Here is a 12848-nt window from a genome sequence, read left to right as displayed (position 1 = left end):
ACAGGCAGGGGGGAGGAGGCGGCGGAGTGATGATGGGGCCATGGTCCTGGTGCCAGTGCCGCCTCCCCAGTACTAGGGAGCTTCTGGCATTCCTGGCTAGCGCAGAGGCGCCAGACCAGCACACCTCCAAAGGGAAGTGACCTGTGCCATGTCCATCATTATCCCCTTCCATTGCCAGCCTTTTTTATTTTGGAGAGGCATAGCCTCCCCAAGGCTCTAATACACGCCGCCCATATTTATACATCTCAAAGTGCTTTACAAAGATCAGTGTCGTTATCTCCATTTTATAGAGGATGCTGAGACAAAGAGAGGTGAAGTTGCTTACACAAGTCACCCAGCAAACCAGTTGCAGTGCCAGGAATAAGACCCAGAACTCCTGGGTTCCATTGTAGTGCTCTATCTACTAGGCCACACTGCCTCTCCATCCTCACTCTATTAGATGCTATCTCCATCCCAACCCAATATTTCTCGGGGTTTAATTTCAAATCTAACCTATATTGTGTCGTATGTGAATTCAGAAAGTAATCCTGGACTAGGGCCCTGATCTTGCACATCATTGTTTGCAAGAAGACTGTGGCATTCCCTGGTACTTGGCTTGAACTCTGTGCATGTGCAATCTGCATGCAGCATATTGTAGAATCAGGGCCTAGGAATGTACTAGCAGTTTACACGTCAAAAATCTATAGCATAAAATGTTCTTTCACAGATCAGAGCCAAGCTTTTCAGAAGTTACTAGTGATTTGGGGTTCCTCAGTTTTGGGTGTCTTGACTTGAGACACCTTTAAAGGGGCCTAATTTTCAGAGGGTGTTTGTTCAGCACTTTCTGAAACAGGCCCCTTTCAATGGTCACTTAAGACTAGGTTGACCAGATGTCCCGATTTTATAGGGACAGTCCCGATATTTGGGGCCTTTTCTTATATAGGTGCCCATTATCCCATCCCGATTTTTCTCACTTGTTATCTGGTCATGCTACCTAAGACAATTAAGCCTACTGGGTACCTCACATCCACTAGCCACTTCTTTCAAAAACTTGGCTTACATTTTTAGTGTGTCATAAAAGTAATATGAAATGAGGTGGAAAATATTTTGTGGGCACTGATGGGATTAGCATTGATGCCCTCTTCGTGGGATAGGAATGTAGTTTGAAGTTAACATATTCAAAAGTTTTATTCCAGTCTATTATTTTGTTTCTGTATGAGAACTGTAACTTAAAATATTTTATTTTGAAGGCTTCCAGAACTTACAAGTCCAGAAGCAGACCCCCCGCTAAAGGTAAGAAAATACTAAGATAGGGAAATTTTAGGCAGAGTACCGATTAAAAACTTCTTGATGGATATCTGATATGTTAAGGATTAGTCTCTCTCAAATGTTTGAGGCAATTAAAACTAAACTGGACAAAGCATTACAAGATATGCAGTAAGGAACAAACCTGTGTAGTAGTAGTGCTGATCAGAAATATGGTGCGAGGTGGATCACAAAAGTGTTGCCAAATATTTTTCTATTTTTTATTTATCAAAATTTCAGTCACCTTTGTAGCTGGTCAAAAACCAGGAAAACTTTTGTCAATAATTTTTCCTGTTTTTTTTAAATGAACAATAAAAAAAAAAAATTGAGCATCTCTATTTGGTAGATTGATGGGGCTATATGGCCTCATATGTCTTTTCATATAAGTTTCACCTGTCCAACCACATGGAAGTAACTGTCTGGAGCCAAGTGATATTCTTTAGATGTTATACTAACTGTGTTGATCGTTGTTGTGATGTGGATTGTACAATGTGAATGAATGTCTATTCTGCTGTTTGGATAGTGCTGAGAATCTGTTTTTAAAAAGGCCTAGAGACTTCTGAAAATAACCAGCAGTTTGATTACAGCTAAAGCCATTTTTAGAAGTTTGTTCAATAGTTTGACTGTGAAATGATGTCTGCGATTGCATTGACTTCCACATGGCTGGTCACGGTATGTTGAGCACATGTGTAAATCTTTGCATTTTCAGGGCCTAAAATGGCATTTTAATATGTTTTATCTCAATGCTTCAGAGGACCCAAGGCATAATTTAGGTGAAATCTGATTTGCTTTAAGCCTTTTGTTTTTGCTTATTTTAAAATGCCTCTTAAGTGAAGGCAAGGTGTTTGCAAGGACAAAATGTATGGTTCCTATGAATCAAGACAGATTTGATCTTACTAATACAAAGTAATTGCTTGTTAAATAATAAACTAAAAAGAATTTCCAAAGACTGAGAGAAACAGGAGCTTTAGAGTTTAGCTACAAATGTCCACTTGCTGGGGCATATTACAAAGCTTACTCTTCTATTACAAGACTTTTTGAGGAAGTCTGAACACTTCATATTTAGTGAGAAGTGTGACATATGCCAACCATCCCACTAATTGTAACCACCAAATTTGCATTGTAATCACTATATCTTTTCAGGGCAGGGAATCTGGTGCTGACAATTCATAAATATATAGCCACGCAGAATACTTAAGATCACTGAAAATTGAACTGCAAAAGATTTACTGAAAGTTAAAAACATGAAGATTCTGAAAGAGGGACATCATCATTTATTGTTAGCCTGTCATTTAAAAATGTATTTATAGTGCAGCATTTAAGAATACTACCTCCCTAAGGGCCTGCTCCAACTCCCATTGAACTCCGAAAAAAAGACTGCGGTTGGATCTGGTCCTAAGGATTGGAGAAATCTAAGATGCAGACGTAGTTTCTGTGCCAGAGTGAAAGAGATCACAAGTACCATAAACAGAGTGGGGGAAAAAAAAGGATGTAAAATGGAATGGTTACCATTCAAGTCACTTGCAGTGTCACTCACTCTGGCACAGAAACTAGCTCAGATTTCACTGGATATTAAGGCAATGGTAATCGTCTTTTTAAAAAAAAAAAAAAAAAAACACTCATTACGTCTTGTGAAATACTGGTTATGGAGTTTAGTAGACTTAAGATTCTTAGAAATTCCTTTTGGAACCAAACACAGAAAGCTTAGGGAAAGAAACATGCACTCTTAAGGCCTGATCATGTGAAATGCTGAACTTCCTTGAGTTTAATTGACTTCAGTAGTAGTTAGGGATAGCTAGCAACTTGCACAGTTAGGCTCTTAGATTGTCATTGAACTAAAATTAGAAAGCATTGAGTAAAAACAAGTCAATGTATGTCAAACAAGTCAACATATGAATGTGATCAGATTGTGGAAAGTAGTGATCCCAAGAGAGGTTGTACGCAACAAATAGATTAGACATTGTTCCAAGTGTAGGATTGCTTAATGCTTTTCAGCCCTCAGAGACCATGAGGACCTGTTCCTTGGCCAGTAAATCAGTGGTGTTCTACCTTTCCAGACTACTGTACCCCTTTCAGGAGTCTGGTTTGTCTTGCATACCCCCAAGTTTCACCTCACTTAAAAACTACTTGCTTACAAAATCAGACATAAAGAGACAAAAGTGTCTCAGCACACTATTACTGGAAGATTACTTACTTTCTCATTTTTGCCATATAATTATAAAATAAATCAATTAGAATATAAATATTGTACCTACATTTCAGTGTATAGTAGCTAGAGCAGTATAAACAAGTCATTGTCTGTATGAAATTTTAGTTTGTGCTGACTTTGCTAGTGCTATTTATGTAGCCTGTTGTAAAACCAGGCAAATATCTAGATGAGTTGATGCACCCCCTGGAAGACCTCTGTGTACCCCTAGTGGTACGCATACTCCTGGTTGAGAACCGCTGCGGTAGATAACACTTTCCAGCACTAATCCATAAAGATGTGTCAAACGGCCTTTGAATTAAATTCTAAAGGCAAATGATGGAAATTTAAATGCTTATGTAAGTAATTCTATAAATCAGTCTGTGAGCAAAAGAGAAGAAAATGTGTTTCCTACAAAACTAACCAAACTTCTCTGAATGGTGTTCTTCTGTTCCTTGAGGAGACTGCTATGAAAAGAGATCTACTAGTACTACTGCATATTACTTGTTCAGTTGACTGTGCCCTTTCAGTGTCAAGGTTATACCAGAAATCATGGGGGCCTTTTCAGCTTTAACATTCAATATGTGTACATCACAGTAGTGGTTGACAGAGCAACTTCATCACTCTAACATTTCAGAAAAGGAAATTCTCAGATGCACCAGTGGAAGCAGAAGAAGACTATACTAAGTTTAACAGCAGTGAGCTCAAGAACAAAAAGGTATGTGTGCTTTGTGTGCAAGCCCACGTTTTCTTAAAGCCTGTTTATTAAAACACGCTTATTAATCAGTCAAACAGTTGTACAGGATGTCCCCTTTTTGCAGTGTGCCTCTTAGTCAGAAAAGCAAATATAAAATGGATGTTTTCGGCAAGTACATTCAACATGTTCTAAGTAAAAATTAATATACCGTATTTTAGGTGGGTTCACCTTGATAAGAACACAAGACCGGAAGTGACCTCCTGGGTCATTGAGTCCAGTTCCCTGCTATTTCAGGCAACCTCATTATATAATCCTGTTAATGAACTTATCAAGCTCCCTCTTAAAACCAGTTAGGTTCCTTGCCTCTGCTATTTCTGTTGGAAGTCTGTTCCTGAACCTCACTCCTCTGATGGTTAGAAACCTTCTTTTTTCTAACCTAAATTTACTCTGGTCAGTTTATATCCATTTTTTCTTGCCTCAACACTGTCCTTTTACTCTCCCTGGTTTTTTACCCCCTTGTTGTATTGATCCTGCCAAGTCTTCTAAAGCAGTCAGTATTCTTTTGAGATATATAATTGTTTGTGAATAAGGCTGGTCAGAAAATTTTGAAGCAATCAAAAAGACTTAAAATGAAGGTTGTAACCATTTATTATTACTAATGAGGTTATGGCACTTTTCATAAAAGGTACTATAGAAGTGTTGATTCCAGAGTCCTGGAAACATTTTAGTGTAAGCGATTACATTCTGCCCATTTACACTGTACCTGCAGTTTCCATTTTATATGATCATCTTAATTTCCCATCCCATCCCATCCCTAAACCATTGTGTAGTGTTGCAATGCAATGTTAAATAACTGCAGAGATGACTGTATTTTAGTGGTGGGTCTTAGATAGCTGCCTATTTCACTAATGTTATGAAGCTTAGTTAATGTTTATAAAGTTTTTAAGACCCTTGGATGAAAGGTACTACAGCAATGTGGTGTGGTGGTGGTGATGATGATGATGATTAGGAAATATGGTATCACAATTAGTTTGCTATTGTATTATTTTTAAAAAAGAGGCAAGGAAGGAAACTTTGACTTAAATTCCCAGACATTTTCAAACAGGTCTTAATTTTGCCTACTAATGTTGCATGTGCACATGTTTTTGTGGGCTAATAAAATAAATCAGCACCAAACTCGCTGACTTAACACCCTCAGTGCAGGTTCAGGGGAAGTCCAGTGGAGTCTCACATTTTATCATTCCCAGGGGAGCAACAGAGACGTGAAAATAAATAGATCCTCTCTCTGCGCCAAGCCTACATTGCCAGGCTTGGTGTTGGGTGGTTCTGTGAATGCTGAAGAAAAAGGAATTATCCAGTCCATAAGAAGGCAGTAGAGCCACTCCATGCTGTTGTTGTAACTCCTGCTCTTTGCACTTCTACTCTTCCATGAGCTGTGGCCAGTGGGGCCTCCTCCATTCCTTCCCCAGTCCACCTCTGCCCTTTCCCACAAACCCTCTTTCATTGGGGGCATTCCGCAGCCTTAAAAGAAGGTACAGCACTGCCCCTAAATTCAAGTGATAAAAGACTCAAACTTTCCATTTTTTTTCTCACCCTTCTACAATCATAGAATCATAGATGATTAGGGTTGGAAGGGATCTCAGGAGGTCATCTAGTCCAACCCCCTGCTCAAAGCAGGACTAACCTCAGCTAAATCATCCCAGCCAGGGCTTTGTCAAGCCACACCTTAAAAACCTCTACGGATAGAGATTCCACCACCTCCCTAGGTAACCCATTCCAGGGCTTCACCACCTTCCTAGTGAAAAACCTTTTCCTAATATCCAACCTAGACCTCCCCCACTGCAACTTGAGACCATTGCTCCTACTTCTGTCATCTGCCACCACTGAGAATAGCCTAGCTCCATCCTCTTTGGAACCCCCCCTTTTCAGGTAGTTGAAGGCTGCTATGAAATCCCCCATCACTCTTCTCTTCTGCAGACTAAATAAGCCCAGTTCCCTCAGTCTCTCCTCATAAATCATGTGCCCCAGCCCCCTAATTATTTTGGTTGCCCTCAGCTGGACTATCTCCAATTTGTTCACATACTTCCTGTAGTGAGGGGGGCCAGAACTGGACACAGTACTCTAAATGTGGCCTCACCAATGCTGAATAGAGGGGAACAATGTACATGCAGTTTTTGAATCTGGCACAAAGTTACAAAAGAGACTGAAGAAAGCTTTAATATTAAATTTGATTTACTTCTGAAATAACAAAAAATGTAGTTAAGAGCATCTGGGACGGATGAATTGGCTCTTGGGTTCTGTTCAGTGTACTTCACTTTTAAAATACTTTGGCAGTGTTTTTGTTTGCATTGTAAGTAATGCAGATAATCTTAACTGTTGCTTGCATATCGTTATCCTGTCCATAACATAGCTGAACCCAAATTGAGTGAAATTGTGAAGTCCTACAGTATGAGGACTATCACAAGGGAAGGTCAGTGCAAAGATTCTTTTAATAGGGAAAATGGCTAGAGATGTTAAGCATAATATTTTAAAATGTAAGAAAGGAAAGAGGACAGCTCTGTTAAATGTGGCACATAAAATGTGTTTTAGGTGCAACAGTCTCTTGGAAGCTGCCCCAGTGACCTCAACATGCTTTGCAGATGTTGGTTACCTCTTTCATTGTTAGTGTCCTTTCCTGCCTTTCCCTTTAATTCACTGTTCTAAAAGACTTCGATAGTAAATCAGTGTGAATTATTCATCATCTGTAATGCAAGGCTGTAATTCAGCCTGCTGACAACATAATCATGAGATTGAGTCACAGGGTACAGTATGCGTCTGTTATTGCATGCATTATTCCTGTTAACATACACTCCAGGATTATTCCAAAGTAAGCGTTTGAGTTAGGAGACCTCATTCTGCAGGAGGGAGAGAGATTTTGCTTCCTTGTCCTTTTAACTGATTCTCTGTCTTTGAGGTTAAATAATTCATGACAACTATTTTCTGTTGAAAAATCTCAAAATTATATTGTAAGGTTTTTTTCCTTCCATTTTATCCCACATAACATCATCTTTCCCTGCTGTATACATCATACTAAGAAACCAGTCAAACCTTTAATTGATTTTAGTATGTATAAGTTTGTAGATTAGCCTCTCCTACTGTAGATTTGCTTATTCATTTTTCTTTCTTTCTCTTTTTACTTCATTTCATTAACAGACAACTAGCAAGATGTCTGCCGCTCAGAAAGCTCTGGCCAGAGTTGACAAGACTGGAATGAAAACTATTTCTGCTTTCTTTAGTGCAAAACCTAAACCATTAAAATAAAGATTTGAAACTAAAATGGATATATTTTGGTACAACAGTTATTTTTGTAGTTACAATTGTTTTAAAGGCATCCCTTTTTGTTGTTGGTTTATTTAATCCATCAATGAGGATTTTGAAGCAGGATTTCTGGATCCAGTGATTGTGTTACATTTCTGAGATTTACCTGTTGTATAAAATCAGACTCAAACAGCTTCTTAAGGTTTCCTTATTAACCCAGGTCTAAACATGTGATGTGAGAACTCCTTGGGGCAGGTTATCTTTGCAACCAGAATGCCTACATTGTTTTTGTTGTAACATGCAAGAGAGAAATTGCAATAAATAACACAATTAATATAGCATAATAAATTGATTTATGAAACAAATGTTTGTTGTATTTTCTGTATTCACAGAAGTATGCTGAGTTTTAGATGAGCTGTGACACTCGGGGTATGTCTACATGGGAATGAAAAAACCTGCGGGTGGCCTGGATCAGCTGAGAAATTGCTGTGTTAGACGTTTGGGCTCAGGCTGGAGCTTGAGCACTGGGACTTTCCACCCTCCCAGGATCCCAGAGCTTGGGCTCCAACCTGAGCCTGAACAACTACACAGCAATTTTTAGTCCCATAAGTCAGCTGACCCCGGCCAGCCTGCAGGTCTTTTATCGCTGTGCCAATGTTCCTTCATAATACTTTCCTGTGTACACCCCTCTACACCTTTGTGATGAATTATAACATCACTGAATGGTATGTGATAAATCTGCAAAAAGTCTATATAGCTTCTTACCAAAATAAGTAGCCAAATGTTTATTTAAAAAGAGACTGAGATTTTCAAAGAAACCTAGTGACCAAATCCCAATAAATCCAAATAAGCTAAAGAGAAACAGGTAAATGTCCTGATTTAGTTGGGGTTGGTCCTGCTTTGAGCAGGGGTCAGATTAGATGACCTCCTGAGGTCCCTTCCGACACTAATCTTCTATGATTCCAACCACCAGGCAACAGTCTTTCTCTCTGGTCCATTTGATTAGTCATGTTTTTTATACGCAGTGGAATAATTTCAACAGACGAGACTGAGAAAGCTGAACACCAGAGCATCCCATAGCTTAGTGGCTAGGATTCTCTCCTGCAATGGGGGAGACTCACAGTCACCACATCAGGCAGAGGGGGAAATTGAGCCCAGTCTCCCACATCCCATGTGAGCCACATGGCTAATGCTTCCAAGTGAGGCAGTAGCACCTCCTCCTGCCCAGCCATTTTGTGGATCCTATTCTTTGCTGAGATGCCTGAAATCAAAACAGAATTTTCCAAATTGAGTGAAAATGAACATTTTGGTAATGTTGAAACAAAATGTTTTCGATTTCCCCCCTCCCCTCAGCCAATTCAGTCAAAAGTGTTCTGAAAACTTGACACAAATTTGCAGATTGTTTTGGTGAACCCAAAACTGCATTTTTCAGTGAATAAACTTCCCTCAGTCCTACTTAGCAGCACAAATCCCATCAATTTTTAATTGAAATTGTGCTCCTAAGTCATTTAGATTTTTAAAAATTCCACTCTTAGGTTCCTAAACTTTTTTGTTTTATTGTATAAGGGAGTTGGGAGGGAAAGACTATCATGGTGACAGGAAAATAAAGAAATAATCCACAGGCAAGTACAATATAAATCCATCTTAATCTGATCATAGTTTATATTTGTTAACTGCTTTAGAAGTAAGTTGTAGGAAACAACGGGTAAAATAAATCTCAGAACATAGTGGGTTTGAGAGAAAGTAAACCATGCAGAGCCATGAAATTCTGATCACTTAGTAAGGACATCAGTCTATAACTGTCTTCAACCCTGTTTTACCAAACCCATCAGCAGAGATTCCTGTACTATTCAGAAGTCAATATCTGTCAATTAAACAACGCTTAACAATTAAGACCAGACATCATTGCATCTGTTCTTCCTGTATGTTATAAGCAATTCGTGAGACCTCCCTTGTCACTTTTTTACTGTACTAATTTTCTGTCACAGGGGGACTGTATATGATTTCAGGCAGTGTGGCATCTTGTAGATTACTAAGGTATGTCTATACTGACGGCGGCAAAGTCGCTGCTGCCAGATCGATCTTTCTCAATCAGTTTGCTCAATCGATCAGGAAGTCGACTGAGTAAAACCACCCCCTCAAGTAACGTAGTGCTGCGTCGACGGGAACCGCGCAGTGCAGCGCAGTGCAGTGAAGACACCGTACAGAAGGAAAGCACAGCAGTCGAATCGCCAGGTCAGTGTAGACCAGGGCCCAAAGATCTACATGTAAGAAATGTTCTTGTGAATTAGTAAGAGTTTTGAACATAAACAATCATGGCCTGGAGTCTAAGGATGATGTTTTAAAACCACTCAGCATTACCCTAACTCTGCTTCCATTGAAATCAATGGTAAAATTCCAATTAATTTCAGTGTGAGTAGAGTTAGGCCAATGGTGGGTGCTTTAGGAAAATCCCACCCTCAAGTGGGTACAATACATTATGAAAAAAATAAAAAGCAAACTTCTGTGCCTATTATAACTGGAATGCTTCCCACAATCTGTGGTGGTTTAGAAGTATGTTGGAAGACAATGAAGAAGCGTGGTTTATGTTAACTGAAAATCTGCTTTAAGCATTGAAAAGGCAGTGAGGAAGAAAGCATAGATTTGGGGGTGAATGAAGAGAATGGTCAGGAGGAATGGAATGGAATACAGAGTTTGGAAGGGGTTACAGGAGAAGCTGAGGATAGAGATGTAAGAAGGGTAGAAGCATCGAGAGTGAATTTCTAAAGCAAACACTGACTCTGGGTTTAGCACTTTGAAGTTTTAAAAGTCAAAGCTCCAAAGAAATACAGTTTTAAAAGCAAATCCTTACATGAGTTAAAGGAGTTGGTCTTAAAAAGACAGGTCAAATTAATTCTTTTTAATGGGTGGGGATAGATCACAGACAGAATAAGTCTGGTACAGACGGAAAGTATAAGTATCTATCTTGAATTCTTATCTGGTGCACCAATTTTCTGTACGTGAGTTCTGCATTCATCCCTGCTTGCCAGGGCAAGTCTGGAGTTCTTCCTGTGAGCACAGATGCATTCTGCATTAGTATGTCACATCTCAACTTCAGTTGTCAGCCATGCAGTAACTTACAACAATAGTAATTTTATTAGTGCATGTGTTTAGTCCAGCAGAAATTCATGCATGACAAAAACACAAACTATTTCCAAAAGTATTAGAGTTTTCATGTTTTTTTAAAAAAGGCAATTTAAAAAAAACAACAAACCTTTCCTTTTAGAAAAGAATAAAATACTTCTAGCAACTTTGAAACGTCCTTAACATGAAGCTATAAGAAATTATAAAGAACATATTGTGCCAGATACATAAAATAATGTTTCCTACCACATTGTGGATTTAAATATAGTAACAATGAAAGGCCAGCAGTAGCAAAATGGTCATTATGAAGTGTTGCTGTAATATTTCTTGCTTCGTTAGCTTAATACTAAACAGTATGTCAGTACTGTTACAGAAATGTGGTTTTATTCCCCCCCGGATTAACATGCCTTTGCTAAATTTGCATGTAAGTATCTGATGTTTTTATAACTGTTGTTCAGGATAGACCAATTTTTTTTTCCTTTGCATTTTTAAAGATTGCATATCACAAATGGACCGTGTGTTGAAAACCTCCTGTGGAAATCCTAGCTCTTGGGGATCTTTCAGGGTTGGACTTTCACATGATCTTCACTCTAAAATAATAAAACTAGTTCTATTGGGGAATTGACTGTTGGTGATTTGATTATTTTATTTTCCATGGAAAGGAGGGGCTTACGCAGCAAAACTTGGATCCGGATTTGAAATTTAGGGAAGGTCAATGATGTTTGTATCCAGAAATTTGATTGTGAGCGTCTCCAATTTTTTCTTTTTTAATAAGGAAATAAAATGCATTGATTCTTATTTGAATAGATTGATGTTTTGTTTTGTTTTGTTTTGTTTTTTCTCTCTCTCTCTAGATGTCAGTGAAAAGATGCCAGAGAAAAAAATGAAGAACATAACGAAGCTTGGTTACATTATTTTCACTTTTCATACACTCAAAGCGGCTTTTGAAGACTTTTTCTTATGTGCTTTCTAAAAGTGAATTCTTAGAACAAGGCATCCCGAAGCTTTAAGAAACCGTTAATGTCAAAAGATCACATTGTTGAATAAGTTATGTGTTAATCTTATGTGGTGTCACATTTTATAGCTAATTGCTCTATAAAGCCTTTTCAGGAAGATACTTAAGCACATGCCTAAATGTAAGCATGTGAGTAGTCCAATGGGTCTGCTCAAGTGGTTAATTAAGTGCTTTGCTGGATGAAAACACAAGGGCTCAAGCCTACAAGGTGCTGAGCACTCTGGCCCTGATCCAGCAAAACACATACATGTGTGCTTACCTTGGGTTACATGAGCAGGCCCACTGACACATTTGCATTTGTGATATCCATAAAACCCGCTTCATGCATAGAATTGAGCACATGCTTAAGTATTTTGCTGGATCAGGCCAGAGGTTTGAGAATCAACTCCTAAAAGATGCACTGTTTCTGTTGGATTTTAAATGATTTTCACTGGTTTTATAAAGCTTCTGATTAAGTGGTGATGATTTCAATTTTAAGAAGATTATGTTATATATCTACATACATTGTTGATGAGCATATCTTATGTTGTAGGCTCTAAACCCTGCTGGGAAGCAGAATTTTCATTACAGACAGGAAATACTAAGAATTGAGCAAAAAAAAATTCCCTTGCTGCTAAATTCGGGAATAAATTAAAAATCTATTATGTGAGTATGCCCTCCCCCTGAAATTATAGTAGTTTTGATTTGCATCTCTATACAATGTTTAGGCTTGAATCAGTGTTTTCATTATAAAAGTAGGATTATAAAAGTATTACCATAACAAGGTTGAGAGCTAGTTTTTTTTTTTTTTTTTTTTTGGGGGGGGGGGAGTTTACTGGATAAGGATACTGAAAATGTGCATTTTATGATACAGGAACTAAACAGATGGTTTTACCTTTTTACACATTAGTCCATTTTGTTGGATTATATGGGAGCAGTGAGAAGCCGACAAATAATGGATCTTGATTTCTGTGTATGCATGATAAGTTTTAGGGGAGTGATTTTCAACCAAACTATCCTTGTGAGACTATTTAGAACGTAGATTGTATGTGCAAGAATAGCAGTGGGATTACATGAGAGGCCATAACTGCCCTAAGTGGTCCAAAAACTACTGCTTAGAAACAGCTACAGTGCACGTTACTATCAGGCATATGGTATGGGTTTGCAAAAGTGATTACCTTTAACAAACTGTCATCAACATGTAATTTTGCAAAATAAATGTTGAAAACTAGTAATTAGCAGAGCTTTTAAAATGACTGGCCACATAT

General features: G+C 38.4%; 1 protein-coding gene across 2 annotated transcripts in view; it reads left to right on the top strand.

Moving 5' to 3' along the window:
* RNASEH2B (ribonuclease H2 subunit B) overlaps window positions 1–12388 on the top strand; it is a 47954-nt gene extending 35566 nt beyond the window's left edge. Inside the window, exons 9-11 of one of the 2 annotated variants that reach the window (XM_067563079.1) lie at window positions 1230–1272; window positions 4107–4187; window positions 7359–7842. In XM_067563079.1, the coding sequence (XP_067419180.1) occupies window positions 1230–1272; window positions 4107–4187; window positions 7359–7466 (232 nt within the window). In that variant the 3' untranslated portion in view covers window positions 7467–7842. Of the gene's footprint in view, window positions 1–1229; window positions 1273–4106; window positions 4188–7358; window positions 7843–11440 lie in introns of those variants that run through there. The other variant, XM_067563080.1, reaches the window with a different exon arrangement.
* The last annotated feature ends 460 nt before the right edge of the window (window positions 12389–12848 follow it).

Source organism: Emydura macquarii, unplaced genomic scaffold, assembly GCF_026122565.2.
Source record: "Emydura macquarii macquarii isolate MOO-44397 ecotype Brisbane River unplaced genomic scaffold, CSIRO-AGI_Emac_v2 contig_2473, whole genome shotgun sequence".
NCBI classification, from domain to species: domain Eukaryota; kingdom Metazoa; phylum Chordata; order Testudines; family Chelidae; genus Emydura; species Emydura macquarii.
The sequence above is the reverse complement of the archived record's forward strand: the minus strand, read 5'-3'. Positions and strand labels throughout refer to the sequence as shown.